At 42.3% G+C, this 16382-nt stretch overlaps 1 protein-coding gene across 3 annotated transcripts in view; it reads left to right on the forward strand.

Moving 5' to 3' along the window:
- Positions 1–2320: 2320 nt before the first annotated feature.
- The window catches only part of EXOG (exo/endonuclease G), a 43456-nt gene continuing 29394 nt past the window's right edge, over positions 2321–16382 (forward strand). For all 3 annotated transcript variants that reach the window (XM_030329124.1, XM_030329123.1, XM_030329122.1), the window contains exons 1-5: positions 2321–2498; positions 4485–4634; positions 8339–8478; positions 9984–10060; positions 12565–12679. In XM_030329124.1, the coding sequence (XP_030184984.1) occupies positions 2336–2498; positions 4485–4634; positions 8339–8478; positions 9984–10060; positions 12565–12679 (645 nt within the window). In that variant the 5' untranslated portion in view covers positions 2321–2335. The remainder of the gene's footprint in view (positions 2499–4484; positions 4635–8338; positions 8479–9983; positions 10061–12564; positions 12680–16382) is intronic.

Here is a 16382-nt window from a genome sequence, read left to right on the forward strand (position 1 = left end):
CTTTTACTAGTGAATGTCTCTAATGATAAGTGCAGAGAAGGAAAGAAAGGCTGACCTTGTAGAATGAGGACCTTAAAGCTAGAAATACTGGAAGGTTGGACCAGAGAGGTCATCTGGTCACACTTTTCCTTCAGCAAAGGAATTCTTTCACCAGAAGGAACTGGACGCAGAAGCTGATTTCTAAAAACAGGCTTGCTCAAGTGAGCAAGTACAAGAGGGTGCAGGGGCCATTAAGCCTGCCCTTCCAGTCCTTCCCTTAAGTCTCCTAGTTACAGTCCCCTAGTTACAGTTCAAAAACCACTGCTCCAATTCCTTCATTTTAAAGGGGGGCAAACTGGCCCAGAGGGAGATACCCTACCCTAAGTCAGGCAGCCCTTACTTCCAGCTCTTGACCTCTGGGGCCAAGTGAGGGGTTCACTGTTGTTTCCACATACAGGTTCTGGATGAGGAACAGTCACCTCCCATTTATCTCTGGTGTCTATCACAGCACACGGCACTTAGGAAGGCCTTGAGCAACAAACACCTCTTGAATGTATGTCGTAGATTCTGGTACAAGTTGCTGAGGTAGCTTTGAAACCTACGGTCAACACCAGTGCTGTCTGGTTGTATTTGTCGGGACTCTTGATTGCAAATGACAGAAGCCATTAAACAAAAAAAGGGGGGGGGTGTGGTTACACGAAGGATCCTGGGGCAAAGGGCCAGGCAAGCTTTGGTAAAGGCAAGATGCGACCGGGCTTCAGGCGTCTTGGAAGCTGGGATCACGGCACGGCAGCCCTCCGTTTCCTCCTGGGTTGCTTAGCGCAAAACCAGATGCATCTGCTTTGTCCACTTAGCGGGAAACAAGGCTACAGATAGGGCCAGAGTTTCAAATGTCACAGCTCTGCTACCTGGAGAGTCTTGCAGATCCACAATCCCTGGAAACATTCTGGCTGACCTAGCTCAGCCAATTAGGGTCAGAGGTAGGGGACTGATGATACGGAACTGCTTTATAATAGGTATTCCTGGGGAGGGGACATGGAATCCGGAAGCTGTCAAAACAACATCTGTACTTCCTTAGCTGGATGTCGGGAAGGCCTCCTGCTTAAGTCCACGTGGAGTGCTGTCGATTGCACTGCAAAATGTATTTTGAGTGGGAGTGCATAAAACATCTCCTTACTTACTTTGTCAGCCGTCATTCAGCAGTCTGGATTTTATGTTCTATCAAGACAAAAGAGGACTACGTAAAAATCGCTGATGTTTACAGAGCACTTAGTGACATACCCCAGGTTCTTCCCTAAACTCCACATGGCAATCTTTATTTTATTTTATTTTTTTAATTTGTATTTATTCTTGAGAGGGAGACAGAGACAGAGCGCGAGCAGGGGAGGAGCAGAGAGAGAGGGAGACACAGAATCCGAGGCAGGCTCCAGGCTCCCAGCCGTCAGCACAGGGCCCGAGGCGGGGCTCGAACTCCTGACAGCAGGATCGTGACCTGAGCCGAAGTCAGACGCTTGCCTGTCTGAGCCACCCAGGCGACCCTCTGCATGGTCATCTTTAATCCTCACCAGAAGCCTATGGTCTAATCACCTTCATCATAATTATTTTATTGTTTATATATACAAATAAATTTCATTTAATATATGGAATTTCTATATATATTTAATAAATATATATTTATTAAATATCATTTAATATATGGAATTTATTGCTATTATTCCCATCTGAGAAAGAGGAACCAGAAGCCCTGAAAGGTGAAGTTAACACACCTGAAGTGGAAAATGGTCGCGCATCCAAACCCCTGCGCTCTGATTCACGGCCCTAAGCCACCACCGAGTACTGTCTCGTCAAGAGGCTCCTTAGGATGTACAAAGCTGTTTTGAGAAGTTAGGACTCCTATACTGTGACCTCGCAGCCAGGTGTCACGAAGACATCCAATGTGGCACAGGTTTTGGAATGAGACCGGAGTTGGGATCGTGGCTCTGAAGCCTTCACTGTAACCATGTGCAGGTGGTTTCCTCACCTATTAAGTGGCACTAAAGGTATTTTCTTCTCAGGACTCTCTGCGCACACCACTGCGCCCTCCAGAGGTCATGCCTCCCACCTATCACCCGATCAAAGGGACCAGGGGCGGAGCGGGGATACACCCGGGCCGCCAGTTTTGTCACCAGGGGGCTCCCGAGACTCTCAGCGCGGAGGGTGTGCGCCTGCGCCCTCACCTCTGGCGCCTCCAGAGGGGCTTGTCCCGGGCGACCCCAGGTTGCGCATGCGTGTGTCGCTCCTGCGGTTGCGATTGGCTTTCAGGCGACCGTGCAGGTGTGCGCATGCGCCGCTGTAGAAGGCAGGCCCTTAGAATAAGATGGCCGCGGGAAGTTTTGCTTCCCGCCTCAGGGGCTCCCGGCGCTTTCTGAGTGTCTTCGTGGCCGGAGCTGTGGTGGGCGCCGCGGGAGGCGGGTTCACGGCCCTGCAGGTGCTCCGGAGTCAGGGCGCTGAGGCAGCGTTGGCGGTGAGGGAGCCCGACGGTAAGTCTGTCGGCCTGCTCTTCCTTCCCTGGCCCGGCTTTCGGGCCGGATTCCCACCTCGGGCGTGAATCGTTAATTTTCGACCCGCGGCTCTTCTCCCTTTGCCGTCCCCGAGCCCGGGGGTCCTGGGTTCTCCGCCTTCCCAGTCTTCCCGCCCGGCCCCCCCGGCTCCACCTGGACTGTCGCCTGCCTCCTTCGCGTACTTCTCCATCTTCGTTTTCTCATCATCTACCACCGAAGTATTTATCACATGTATGTTTGTTTTAATGTCTGTGGCCTCCATTAGGTCGTTCACTCCGCACACAGTGTTAGCAGATGAGTTAGTTAATTGTCCTCATTTTGTCATCGTTCAAACGAAGAGGACCCGCCCTAACCCTACAAACTGTCACGTTATTTTGTCAGCGGAAAAAATGGGCTCATTCGGAAAGAGCAGAGAATTAACGATTGAGGACAGGCAAGCTATGGCAAAACCATAGGCAAGTCCAACACCCAAAGTGGGGGAGGAACTTCATGGAGGCGACCGAGGAAGTTGGGAGGGTTTGTTTTGAAAAGTCCGTTGGAGAAAAGTGCAGGGTGAGGAGTTTCTCATTGGCCGAGTCGCATGGGTGGTCAGCTTCTTGTAGGAGTTGCCCTGTACATCTTTTCCCTCCCGGGGGCCTGGCGTTGAGGATTCTTCCCGCTTGGCGATTTTTCCTGTAACTGACACGGAGTGGTGTGGCTTCCCCTTCCAGCCTCCCCTTCCGAGCGTCCAGAGCCCCCTTTAGTGAGGTTTCCCTTTATTAATTTTCACACCTGCTCGCTGTTCTCCAAAGTATGTAAATCCTGCAGCTGCCAGGGCTCCCTTTTATTTAACAGGGAAACTGAGCTCTGCTCATTGTTTATGCTTTCCCTGACCTGCCGATTTAACTGGTTCCTTCTGATATTTGGCAGTTAGCAAGAGAATGGCTCTGGTAGGTTGAAGACCTGGAGGAGGCATCAGGAGAGGATTAGTTTCACCGAGTCCGTGTTAAATGTGTACTTGGTTTCTCCCACTGGGAGGAATGATACCAGTTTTACCACTTTTTGCAGCAGCGCACATCTCTGCTTCAGTTCCAGAATGTTGAAGACGACTGTCAGCGGATGTCGGTCTTCTAAAATACTTATAAAAGGCGGTGCTTTTGTCCCCACGCTAACTCTTAAAATGTAATGAGGAGGTAGGCTCTTTCCCACTCAGTCGTATCAGTGACCAGTAATGACGTGTTTTTCCTTTGCTGCTTTTGTATACACAGCACTTTGTGGGGCACCTATTTGGACATTTGGTGTGAAAGACCAGTAAGATCAGGTCTTTATTTACGGGGCGCCTGGGTGGCTCAGTCTGTTGGGCGTCCGACTTCGGCTCAGGTCATGATCTCGAGGTCCGTGAGTTCGAGCCCCGCGTCGGGCTCTGTGCTGATGGCTCAGAGCCTGGCGCCTGCTTCGGATTCTGTGTCTCCCTCTCTCTCTGCCCCTCCCCTGCTCGTGCTCTGTCTCTCTCTCTCAAAAATAAATAAACATTAAGAAAAACTTTTAATGAGATAGCTGCAGTTTACCTTGATAAAACCACACAACTGATTACTGGCAAAGTCTGCTGTCTCCTCTGCCTCGGAAGTACAGTAAAACCTTGGGTCGCGAGTAACTTGTCCTGCGAATGTTCTGCAAGATGAGCAAACATTTGTAGTAAATTTTAACTTGAGAAACGAGCGATGTCTTGCAATACGAGGAGTAGGTGACGCCGAATGTCACATGATCACAACTGAGCCAGTGGTTCTTGAAATTCACTTTGGTACACAAATGCTTTGGACTATAAGTATGTTTCCAGAATGAATTACAAAATGGGATCTGGTTGATTAGACTTTTGAGCCAGTCCTTGGTAAGTCTCACCCCTCTCCCTTGACTTATAATTTTTTGTTCCTAGTAAGAATCACTAACTGTTTGTTTTTGTCCCCCCACCCCCCTTTTCATCTTTAGGTTGTGCAGAAAAGGCTCTCTTGGAACAATTTGGAGTCCCTTTAACTGGAACAGAGACTAGGCGTTACACTAATCATGCCTTGTCTTATGATCAGTCGAAGCGGGTGCCTAGATGGGTACTTGAACATATATCCAAAAGCAAGATAATGGGTAGGTGGTTAGAAGTAATGGCATTGATGAAAGATGTTTCTAAATTTAGAGCAAGGAAGATTATTGATTCAACCTCTTCCACATTATATCACACTTAGAAAATGATGATGTTTGTAAGACTCACTTAGATAAATGGACCTACCTGGTAGCCAAGGAGCCCCAGACTCTTCCCAGCTTTCTCGGAGGCTGAGAGGATCCATATCCTGACATAGGAGTTGGAAGCTCTGTCTTAAATGTTGCTACAACTAGCACCATTCATTCATTGTCTCCACAAATATTTTTATTTAAAAAAAAAATTTTTTTAATGTTTATTTATTTTTGAGACAGAGAGAGACAGAGCATGAACGGGGGAGGGGCAGAGAGAGAGGGAGACACAGAATCGGAAGCAGGCTCCAGGCTCTGGGCCATCAGCCCAGGGCCTGACGCGGGGCTTGAACTCACGGACCGCGAGATCGTGACCTGGCTGAAGTCGGACGCTTAACCGACTGCGCCACCCAGGCGCCCCACCACAAATATTTTTAAAGTGACTGCCATGTGTCTGGCATTATGCTGAGCCTTGGGACCAGAGCAGATGGTCTCTATGTTCATGGCACGTGGTTGACCTATCAAACCACTAAACATGTATGTATAATTGCTTTTAGTAATAACTGTTCCAAAGGACAAGTGATTGAAAGTTAGGTTAGTGTAAGTAAGGAACAGTAAAGAATATGATGAGAGATGATATAGGAGAACCTGATTTTGATTAGCAAGGGTTCTCCCCAGAAAATGGTCTGGAGGGTGGATGACTGTTACCTAGGCAGAGGAGTTGGGTGGGCCATGGGGTGTGGACAAGAGCATTCCAGACAGAAAGAAAAGCACAGTTGCATCTTCGAAGGCCCCAATGTGAAGAGTTTTGTTCCTTTAGGGAACTGAAAGAAGGCCAGAGTGGCCAGAACAAGGGAGAATGTGTGAAATGAGACTAGAGAGGTAGGCAGGTGTAGAAGTATGTTTGTGTGTTTTTTAAGTCTTGGTGCACTCCTGTAATTAAGATGATATTTAATGTTAAATTGGTTTCTGTGGAGATTATTCCAGTTTACAGTATCTACCGTTAACTACTTGTCCTATCTTTCTCACCCATAATGAGCATTATTGAGCTTTACCAATTTAATAGCTGATTTTATTTCCATTTATGGGTTACCAGTGAAAATCAGTATTTTGTGAATTATTCTTTGTCAGTTACTGTTACCATTTTCAGTTGAGATGTGATGTTTTGAATTGATTTGTGGGAGTTCTTTTATGTAATAAGGTATTACCTTTTGTCATAGTTGTTTACTCATATTTCATTTGGCTGTTAATTTGCTGTAAGGCCCACACATTATTTCTCCTTTGCTTTACAGTGCATGTTATGTTTACATATATTAAAATGCTGATACTCACATGAGTGCATGCCTGTCTAGAGTGCAACCAACCAGCACACTAGCAGAAGTCTTGGACTGCTTGCTGCTAGAAGGAAACTGAGGTAGTTGGAAACTTTATGATAGCAGTTGAGAGTTGATTAGAAATTTACATCGAGGGAAACTCATTTGGTTTAGTTAGTCTCAAGCCTAATGAATTTCCTTTAAATACAAGACTTTTCCCAAGATGTAAGGAATTTCAGTTGTACTAATTTTATCCTCCTGTTACCATTTTCAGAGGCATATAAGAAAAGCAAGGCATTTCACGTTGTGAATCCTGTGAGCTGTGTAATTTGAGGAAGCAAAATAATATTTGAGAACAGGAAGCAGGATACCTGTGATTTATTTGATTTTAGCCTAAAGAGTCTTCTGTTTTCAGTAATGACACACCAAATTATTCCCATTAACTCTCTGCTAAAAAATGACAGGAAATGTTAGTATGTAAGAAGTTATGTAGGAAAAAGTCACACGTGCGTGCACACACACACACACACACACACACACACACACACACGAGTCAGCATGATAGTGAATTGCCAAGCCAGTATTTGGGGGAGAGCTAGAATCCAGAGAGGTAAGGGCAATCCTGGTAAACCAAAGCCACATTGCTTCTGATGCCACACCTTTGTAGTAGGGAGAAGGGGACTAAAGCAAGACCTGGGGCTCACCCAAGGTAGATTGTCTTATAGGAGACCCTCCCACATTAGCCTGGAACCCCAGAGGGCTACACCGTGGGGGAGGAAGGGTGAACCAGAACAAACCTGCCTGCTCACCTTCAGGGACTGTATGGGAGATTGTCTTGGCACTGAGCAGGAAAGGGTCAAAAGGAAAATAAAAAACCTGTTCCAGAGAAGTTGAGGCCACACACTGGCTATCTTGCACACTTACAGCCCAAAGCCATGTAGCCTGGATGGATTAAGTCCTTAAGTCCTGAACTTGGTTCAGCGTGGTCTTCCTGTGGCGGTGCCTCCAGATACCTGATCGGAGCAGGTTTATATCCATCTCAGGGAAGGCATCTTCATCCTAGGCCTTTGGAAATTCCCACAAATGAATTTTTGAGACAACCAGGCATGCAAAGAAGTGATTCCAGTGGTAATGACACTTAAGAGAAGTTTACTATCAGTTCTTCAGTTATTTTTTTCTTTACGACATGGCTCTAAAAAGCTAGGTAGTAGGTAATTTATTCTGAGTCTTGGGATCATTTAAAATTTTTCTGGCTGAATGAAATGACATTAGAATCAGTAACTTCATTGGTCTCCATTTTATTTTATTGTATTTTATTTATTAAAAAAAAATTTTTTTTTAACATTTATTTATTTTTGAGACAGAGAAAGAGTATGAACGGGGGAGGGTCAGAGAGAGAGGGAGACACAGAATCTGAAACAGGCTCCAGGCTCTGAGCTGTCAGCACAGAGCCCGACGCGGGGCTCGAACCCACGGACCACGGGATCATGACCTGAGCTGAAGTCGGACGCTTAACCGACTGAGCCACCCAGGCGCCCCCGTTGGTCTCCATTTTAAACTTGTTTGAATAGCAGCCTGAGTATGTTCCTTTTATCCCCATTATTTTTGTAGTTTAACAAGATCTGGCCTAATGACAGTAGAAAATGTACTGTTAGGATTTGCTGATGTCTGTTGTGGCAAACTATCCTGGCAGTGTTAGAATAGAAATAAATTGAGATTTTTTTCTCTCGTGTGGTACTCAGATACTTTGTTTCAGAAATTTCTGGGTTGAACTCATAACCTAAATGTTTATTTTATCATGGCTTAAGCAGCGACGAGCAAGATATCAGAGACACTTTCACCCTCCCCTAGACTGTGCCTGCCCAGGACAAATTGTTTTGTGTCTATATATATCCATTATTTCAGTACGTGTAAACTTATCAAATACAGTTGCACAAAATACAATGCGTGAGGGTCTTTTGAAAAGCAAGAGTTTATTTGGTAGTAAGCTTTTTATATAGTTCAGCTATTTGGTCGTTGTTTTTACTTAAATACTATCCAGAGGATTTTTCTCCTTTAATTTGAAAGGCTAGAAACAAAGAATATGAGATAGCTACACTGTACAAAAAGCATTCTTTCCTAGACTAGTCCTTGCTAAATTCAGATGAGGTATCTGAAGTATCCCAGGAACTTGAGACATGCACACAATCACTAAGTACTAGCTACTCACAGAGATACTAGCCAGCAGCAAACAGCTTGCCTTGCTTAGAGAATCTTGAGGAATATTTATCCACTGATAACTTGCCCATTTTGTGTGTTTTTCTGTAGGTGATGCCGACAGAAAACATTGTAAATTTAAGCCTGATCCCAACATCCCTCCAACCTTCAGTGCCTTCAATGAAGACTATGTTGGGAGTGGGTGGTCACGAGGACACATGGCTCCAGCAGGAAATAACAAATTTTCATCTGTAGGCATATTTTTTTGGGAGGGATGGGAATACAGGGCTGGTGGTCTATATACCAATGGACTTGGACTTTAAGAACATAGGAGTCAAATCTTAGTATTTGAGAATTTCTGTACTCTTATTTTGCATTTTTCTTCCTGACTTTAATTCGGTTTTTTTTTTTGCTTAGATGGTAAAACATTCTTAAATAGGTTGAAAAGTCAAACTAATTACTATGTAAAAGAACTGGAGAGCCACTAGGAGCTATTTATTTATTATTTATTTACTTTTATTTTGAAAGATTTCAGACCTGTAGAAAAGTTGAGAATACAGCAAAAACATTTTTACCTGTAGAAAAATTAAAAAGATAGTATAGCCAATACATTTTGATATGTTTTCTTTATGTGTGCATACATATATATGTATATACAATTCTTTTTTCACCATCAGCAGTAAGTTGCAGACATCATAACACTTTATCCCTAAATAGATATTGCTCAAGAGATTGTATCATGTAAGAAATGAGGATATATGTATATATGACAAGAGTATCATCATACCAAGAAGTGTCTGTACATGTATTTTTGAGTATTTGTACAATAATATTCTCTAATCTACAGTTCATGCTCAGATTTGCCAAATTGTTGCAGTTGCATTCTTTACGACTTTCTTTGATCCATATTCAGTCATGAATCGCCTATCACACTTAGTTATCATGTCTTCCTAGTGTCCTTTACTTTAAGTAAAAGAAGTCCTCTGCCAAAAAAAGGAGAGAAATGTCTTTTATGACATGGACATGTATTGCATCAACTTTGGTGATTATTGTCATTAAGGTGGTCGTTTTTAACCTTAGATACTCATAATCACCTAGGGATGTTTTAAAAAAAATCCTGATGCCCAGACCCAGAGCGGTTAAGTCAGAAACTCTAGGGGGTGGAACTCGGCACCAATATTTTTAAGGCTCTCTGGCTTATTCCAGTGTGCATTCAAGGTTGAGAACCACTGCTTGCAGAGAAGGTAATTGATGGTAATATAGATCAGTGGAAGGAGATACGACGACAGCCTTGTGTTTAGGGTCAGAAATGTGAAATGAATGCACATCTAGTGGCCCGAAATTCAGAAGAGCAAGGAATCAATCCTTCTCTGCCACTTTTTACTAAAATGTTGTATTACTTAAATAAAGTTTCTGAAAGTTGACCTTTATGTAGAAATTCTTTGCCAGAGGCTGAAAACTTACCCTTTAGCTTACATTGGAAACTTAGTTCTTAGAGTCTATGTAACAGGTTTGAATTGTAAGAATTATAAAGAAAGCTAGCATACCAAACTACTTATTTTGTTACAGTCCTTATTTTGAATAATCTGTATTGGGCTTTCTGACCTGAAATAACTGTGGCTTTCATTTATTTAAACAAGTAGTCACTGTAATTGCCTAGAGCTAACGTATAAGGAACTGCTTTTTGTGTCTCTTTGTAAAATCTCAAAGGGGAAGGCATTTCCGTGCAGGTTACTATTTTTATTTCTTTTCACAGCAAGCCATGGCTGAAACCTTTTACCTTTCTAATATTGTGCCTCAGAATTTTGATAATAATGCTGGATATTGGAACAGGTGAGGGGTGAGAGTTTTAAAATGTGATTCTGTGGGAGATGAATGATGTGCCAGGAGAATGTACTAGTGCGCCCATCAACTGTTTCTCTTTCTTTCTCAAAGGCTAACGCCACTGAAGGTAAGTACTTTGGACTAGTGGTGGTCTTGGGAGTACAGTTATCTGTGGGAGTACAGACTTCAAAGCAGCCAGCCATTTTGAAGTGGCAAAAGTCACTGGTCAAAAGCCAAATTTTGGAAGAAACTACTCAGAATATTACTGGAGCATTAAGAAATTTTTGAGTATGTCCAGAGGACACTGTACTTTTTTCTACGTGTATTTCAAGAGTTGCTGAGCTTGCTTTTCTTTCTTTTTTTTTTTTTTTTTAAGTTTTGGTACAGTTATTCATAACTGTTAACCAGTTTTTGATAGATAGATAGATAGATAGATAGATAGATAGATAGACAGACAGACAGATAGAACCTAACTATTAAATCATCGAATTTGGAGCAGTGCCCGTGTGGCTCAGGTGGTTGAGCGTCCTGATTTCAGCTCAGGTCATGATCTCACGGTTGGTGAGATCTAGCCCCATGTCAGGCTACAGGCTGTCAGCTTGGGATTCTCTCTCTCTCCCTCTTTCTCTGCTCCTTCCCTGATTGTGCACACATGCATGCTCTCTCAAGATAAATAAACCTAAAAAAAAAAAAAAATCTGGGCCTTCTGCAGTTTTTTGACACTTAACCAGTTCTACCAGGGGATCTCTTTAAGCACCGAAAACTACCATGACTGAGGTTGTTCCAGGCTATTGCATTTTTCTCAAACAGTACTTGTGGTTTAAAATAATTAGGAGAGCACCCCACACTTGAAAGACTTCAGCCGTTACAGTCATAGCTCCACACTTGTTTTCTCTACATACCCTCCCTTCCCCCACTCATTATTTTAAGCAGGTGACAGCTATATTTTATATATAATTGTTTTCCCATATATTTTTAGAAGATAAGGATTTTTATTTTTTGTTTCTTATTAAAAAAATTGTTTTTGTAACGTTTATTCATTCATTCATTCATTCATTCATTCATTCCTAGAGCACGAGCGGGGGAGGGGCAGAGAGAGAGCAAGACACAGAATCTGAAGCAGGCTCCAGGCTCTGAGCTGTCAGCACAGAGCCTGACGCGAGGCTCGAACCCATGGCCTGCGAGATGATGACCTGAGCCGAAGTCGTACATTTAACCGACTGCGCCACCCAGGTGCCCCAGAGATAAGGGTTTTTAAAATAAGTTTTTTTATTTATTTAGAGAGAAAGGGAGAGCGAGAGAGTCCCAAGTGAGCTCCATGCTGTTAGTGAGGAGCCTGATGTGGGGCTCAAACTCATGAACTGTGGGAATCATGATCTGAGCCGAAATCAGGAGTCGGATGCTCAACCAACTGAGACACTCAGGTGCCCCTAGAAGATAAGGATTTTTGAAAAAATGGAAGCAAAGCACTATTATTACCCCTAAAACTTTAGCAGTAATTCCTTATTACCAATTTTACAATTAGTGTTCAAGTTTCTCCGTCTTTAATTTTTTTTTCTGGTTGATTGGTTTGGGTAGGTTTGCTTTCTAATCCTTTTTTTTTTTTTTTAATCCTTACCAATTATTTGTTGAAGACCTGGGATATTTGTCTTATAGTTTCCTTTTTGTTTTGGCTGGTTGCATACCTGTGGAAGCATTTAACATTTTCCTTTCCCAAGGGATATATTTTTGGGAGGAAAATTTGCCTGATAATTACGCGTATATGCTGTGAGGTACAATACCGTTGATTTTATTTTTTAGATATGGAAGCTGAAGGATGATGACATACTTTGTAATTTCTCATAAATGTCTGCCAACTGCAGTGTAAGAATGCATATTAAACTCGCCATTTTTATCGAGTAAATTAGCAGCCATTTTTAAATGATAAATCCCAGTGGTAAGGATTGTTGTGAAACTGCAGGGTCGTATTTTGGAGTATATAGAGTAAATTGGTACAATACCATTAAAAATACTGCTGCTGCATATAATCAAGTGTTATTAAAATATGTATTCAGTAAAGTAATTCTGGCCCTTGAAGTTTATCCTAAGGAATGTTGTGTTATGTAAGAAATGTTAGGATGAACCCATTTGCCCCACAGGAGGAATGGTTAAATAAATAAGGTGTATCAACTTGATGAAATGAAAAATAACTCTTGAAAAATGATTGAGAATTACAACACAGAAAGATAAGGGAGAAGACGATTTCAGTTCTAAAATGTATACTCCGTGCACAGACAGGAAAATGTAGATAGTTGTATGAATGTGTTTAATTTTTAAGTTTTGTGCAGTGAAGAACTGGGACAATTATTGCTTATATGCTTATGATGTTTTGTGCAATATTGTCTTGTTCACATTCATCTGTGAAATTGAGTTTTCCTGATGTCTTTCCTAGGGATTTGATAATGGTTTGCTTCTCTTCTGTATTTATGTCTGTGAGAGTATCACACCTTTTTTTTTTTTGCTTTGTTTTTCAGAATGGAAATGTACTGTCGAGAACTGACGGAGAGGTTTGAAGATGTTTGGATCGTATCTGGACCGTTGACTTTACCTCAGACTGGAAGTGATGGAAAGAAAACAGTTAGTTACCAGGTAGGGGCATGTTTTAACATTCAGGCTTATGTTATTTGTATGAGATTATAATTTCATACTGTATTCTACTTTCTAATTTCCTTTATTGAACACCTGTTGGAATCATAGGCATCGGGGATATAATGATGGATTGAAAAGCAACCACTGACTTCAGGGAGCCCACAGTCTAGAAAGGGAGACAGACGTGTTGTAAGTTAGTCACGCTAGAGTGTGATATGCTGCAGCAGAGATAAATACATGGCGAAGGGCCATCACAAGAGGACTGACCAACTCTATTTGTGTGGGTTGGGAAGACTTAACAGGAAGTGGTTTGTGAGCTAGATCTTGACAGATGAGTAAGAGTAAACTGAGTCAGTGAATCCCTGTATCGTACACCTGAAACTAATATAACGCTGTATCTTAACTATACTGGAATTAAAATTTTTTAAGATGGGAGAGAAAAAGAATAAACTGAGTCAGGAAGGGAGCCTGGGAGTTCAAAAGATGGAGCAGTGCAAGCATGGGACATTTGGGATTAACAGCAATTCTGGTATCATTAATAAAGATTAAGCTTAGGGCTCAACACAGGTATGGGTGGCTCAGAGGGGATGATTTCTACAAGTACGGGTAAGACAGGGGCCAGATAGTAAGTAGAGGGCTTTGTATTCCATGAAGGCTTAGATTTTAATATTTAGATAGTGAGAAGTCCTAGGTTTGTTTTAAGTGTGGGAGACATTTGGTTTGTTTTGGGTTTTCTAAAGAGTATGCTGGCAGCACTATGTAGAAAGTAGGGAGGAAGGGCTGTTTGAAAGAGAAGTCAGAGGCGAGGCGAATGGGGCATTACTGCAGTGGTCCGTCCATATGAGAACAGACACGGCGCCACACAAGCAGCTGGAGGGAGGACGATAGAGGAATATGGGAAAGAGTAACCCTGAACTCATTTTTTGGTGAGGAGAGGAAAAAGTCCAAATGATATTTAGGGGGCAGTGAGGAGAGTAAGTGGGAGGAATGGCTTTTCTTGTAGATGCTAGAGTTTTTAAAAAAGGTGAAGTTTTTTTACATGCAAGATACTTAAGAACCCTACGGACTGACGGAAAGAGAGGTTAAACCGTAAGAGTAGAATAAGTGGTGTGAGGGCCTGCGTGTGGTGTGAGAGTAAGCGGTGTGGGGATTGCGGCCAGAGGGTAGCTGAATTCCTACAGTGACACACTGTGAGATGCGTCCAGGGCAGGGAACCGGGTGGGCTGAAGAGGAAGAGGTGATAGAGTGAGCAAAGAGGGATTGAAGGACTTCCCTGTAGGTCCAAGAGATGTATTTGGAGGGAACACCTAGCTCAGCTCTAGGAAGAAAGCAGATATTTAGTAAATGCTGGTTTGGTTAGAAAGTCTGTGATAGAATTGAATGACCAGAGAAACAGGTTTAGGGTAACAAAAGTAACTTTAGGGCATGTCCTGTCGCACTTGCTTATTATCTGCCTGTCTGGATCAGCCGCGTAGTGATGTGTAAGTATCCAGAGTGTTCACCTAGGTGCTCACGCCCTCAGAGTATTCCAGCAGTTCTTATGGGAGGGAAGGACTGGCACAGGAGTTCGTATGTTAAACAGGTTAATCTCTCTCCTCCGATCAGTTTGCTAATTTGATTTTAGTATTTTTTCTTTTGGTAGAAGAAAAAAATGGGCTCCCTGTATTCTCTTATTTTTAAAATATTAATTATTCTTTTTTTTTAAATTTTTTTTTAATGTTTATTTATTTTTGAGACAGAGACAGAGCATGAATGGGGGAGGGGCAGAGAGAGAGGGAGACACAGAATCGGAAGCAGGCTCCAGCCCAGAGCCCGACATGGGGCTCGAACTCACGGACCGCGAGATCGTGACCTGAGCTGAAGTTGGACGTTTAACCGACTGAGCCACCCAGGCGCCCCTAAAATATTAATTATTCTTGAGCTTTGTTAAATCCTCTTTACTCTTGCCATTGGAAAAGAAGTTCTCCTAACTTTGACTTTCAAACCTTAAGTGATGAAGTTAGTTTTATGTGTGCTTTGTTTTCATAAAATCGGAAGATTTATATGACTACTTACTGTGTAGTAGAAGAATTTATGCAAAGTATGAAAGGAAAATTAACCCAGTAATAGCATTTACTAACAGTTGGGTTTTTTTTTTTTTTTTTTTTTTTTTTTAGGTTTTTTTTTGGCTGGATATTTGTTAAATACGGGTTGGCCAAATGCTGTAGTATATTTTTTGCTGGAAGTATATTTTTTTCCTTAAATTGGGTATAATTTTTAAAAATATAGCTTATAAAAATATCTGCCAGTTCTTTTTGCTGAACGGGCCTAAAAGCAGTGATATGTTATCAGCAGTGAGCATACCTTGAGACCAGATCTTGTTTCTAAAGAACCATCTTCGGGGCACCTGGGTGGGCTCCGTGGGTTAAGTGTCCAACTCTTGATTTTGGCTCAGATCGTGACCTCATGGTTCATGAGAACAAGCTCCAGGTCTGGCTCCACACTGACAGCACAGAGCCTGCTTGGAATTCTCTCTCTTCCTCTCTCTCCCCCTCTTCCCAACCCGTGCTTGCTTTCTCTCTCTCTCTCTCTCTCTCAAAAACTTAATGGGGCACTTGGGTGGCTCAGTCAGTTAAGCATCTCTTGATTTTGGTTCAGGTCACCATCTCATGGTTCATGAGTTTGAGCCCTGTGTCAGGCTCCATGATGTCAGCTATCAGTAATCAGTTATCAGCTCAGAGCCCGTTTGGGATTCTTTCCTTCCCTCTCTCTCTCTCTGCCCCTTCCCTGCTTGCGTGTGGTCTCTCTATTCTAAATAAATTAATAGACTTAAAAAAAAAAAAAAAAGCTAGCCTAAAATAATCCTTAAATAAAAAATAAAAAACCATCTTCTACTGGGAGAACTTGGCATGTGGAAAAGTGGCTGATTCCAGGCCTGGTACAGGGAAAGTACAAAATGGAACATCTTGTGCCAGAAAGCAAGAAGTGCTTATATGGTAAGGACACGTCAAAAGGACATAGAAATGCGCTTGCAGGCCTTCCACCTTACTGTGTCTGGGGCTCTTTGATATCAAAATATAATGGCCTGCACATCTATTGAATTGGAGGAGAGTTTTTACTGCTAATAAATAGGTAAATACATGAGTGTAAGGAAAAACTTCTGCTGACTGTAGAATGTCAATTAATAAATTTATAAGAATGAGTTTGAAAAATCATTTTGCCACCATCATGGTAATAAGTGATGCAGACAAGAATCATCAGTAGATGCTAAAACTAGTGAGTGAAAGTTTTATGGGAAGGGAAGTAGGAAGTTTATATAGTTAAAAGAATCTCTCCACAAATTACTTATTAATAACAAAGCAAGAAGTGGTAACCGTACAGTGGAGGAATTTAACCGAGTGATCAAGGTTAATATTGTCAATAATGGGATTACTGATAAGCTGTATTTCCTGGTGTGATGCACTGAGAAGAATGCAATGTTACTTCTGTGATATTTCGGCCAAAAAGCATAGCATTGAGTCTCACTGTGCAGAAACATCAGGCAAACTCCTTTGAGGGTCATTCTGTGGAACAGCTGTCCTGTACTCTTCAAAAATGTTAGCGTTGTAAAAGACAAAGCTTGAGCAACTAAATATTACAGATTAATGGAGCTTCATCGGTCATGAAAACAGAATGCATTGCGTGATTTCAGATCAGATCCTAGATCAGAAAACAGATGATGCTA

The sequence above is a fragment of the Lynx canadensis genome, chromosome C2, assembly GCF_007474595.2.
Source record: "Lynx canadensis isolate LIC74 chromosome C2, mLynCan4.pri.v2, whole genome shotgun sequence".
In the NCBI taxonomy this organism is placed as follows: domain Eukaryota; kingdom Metazoa; phylum Chordata; class Mammalia; order Carnivora; family Felidae; genus Lynx; species Lynx canadensis.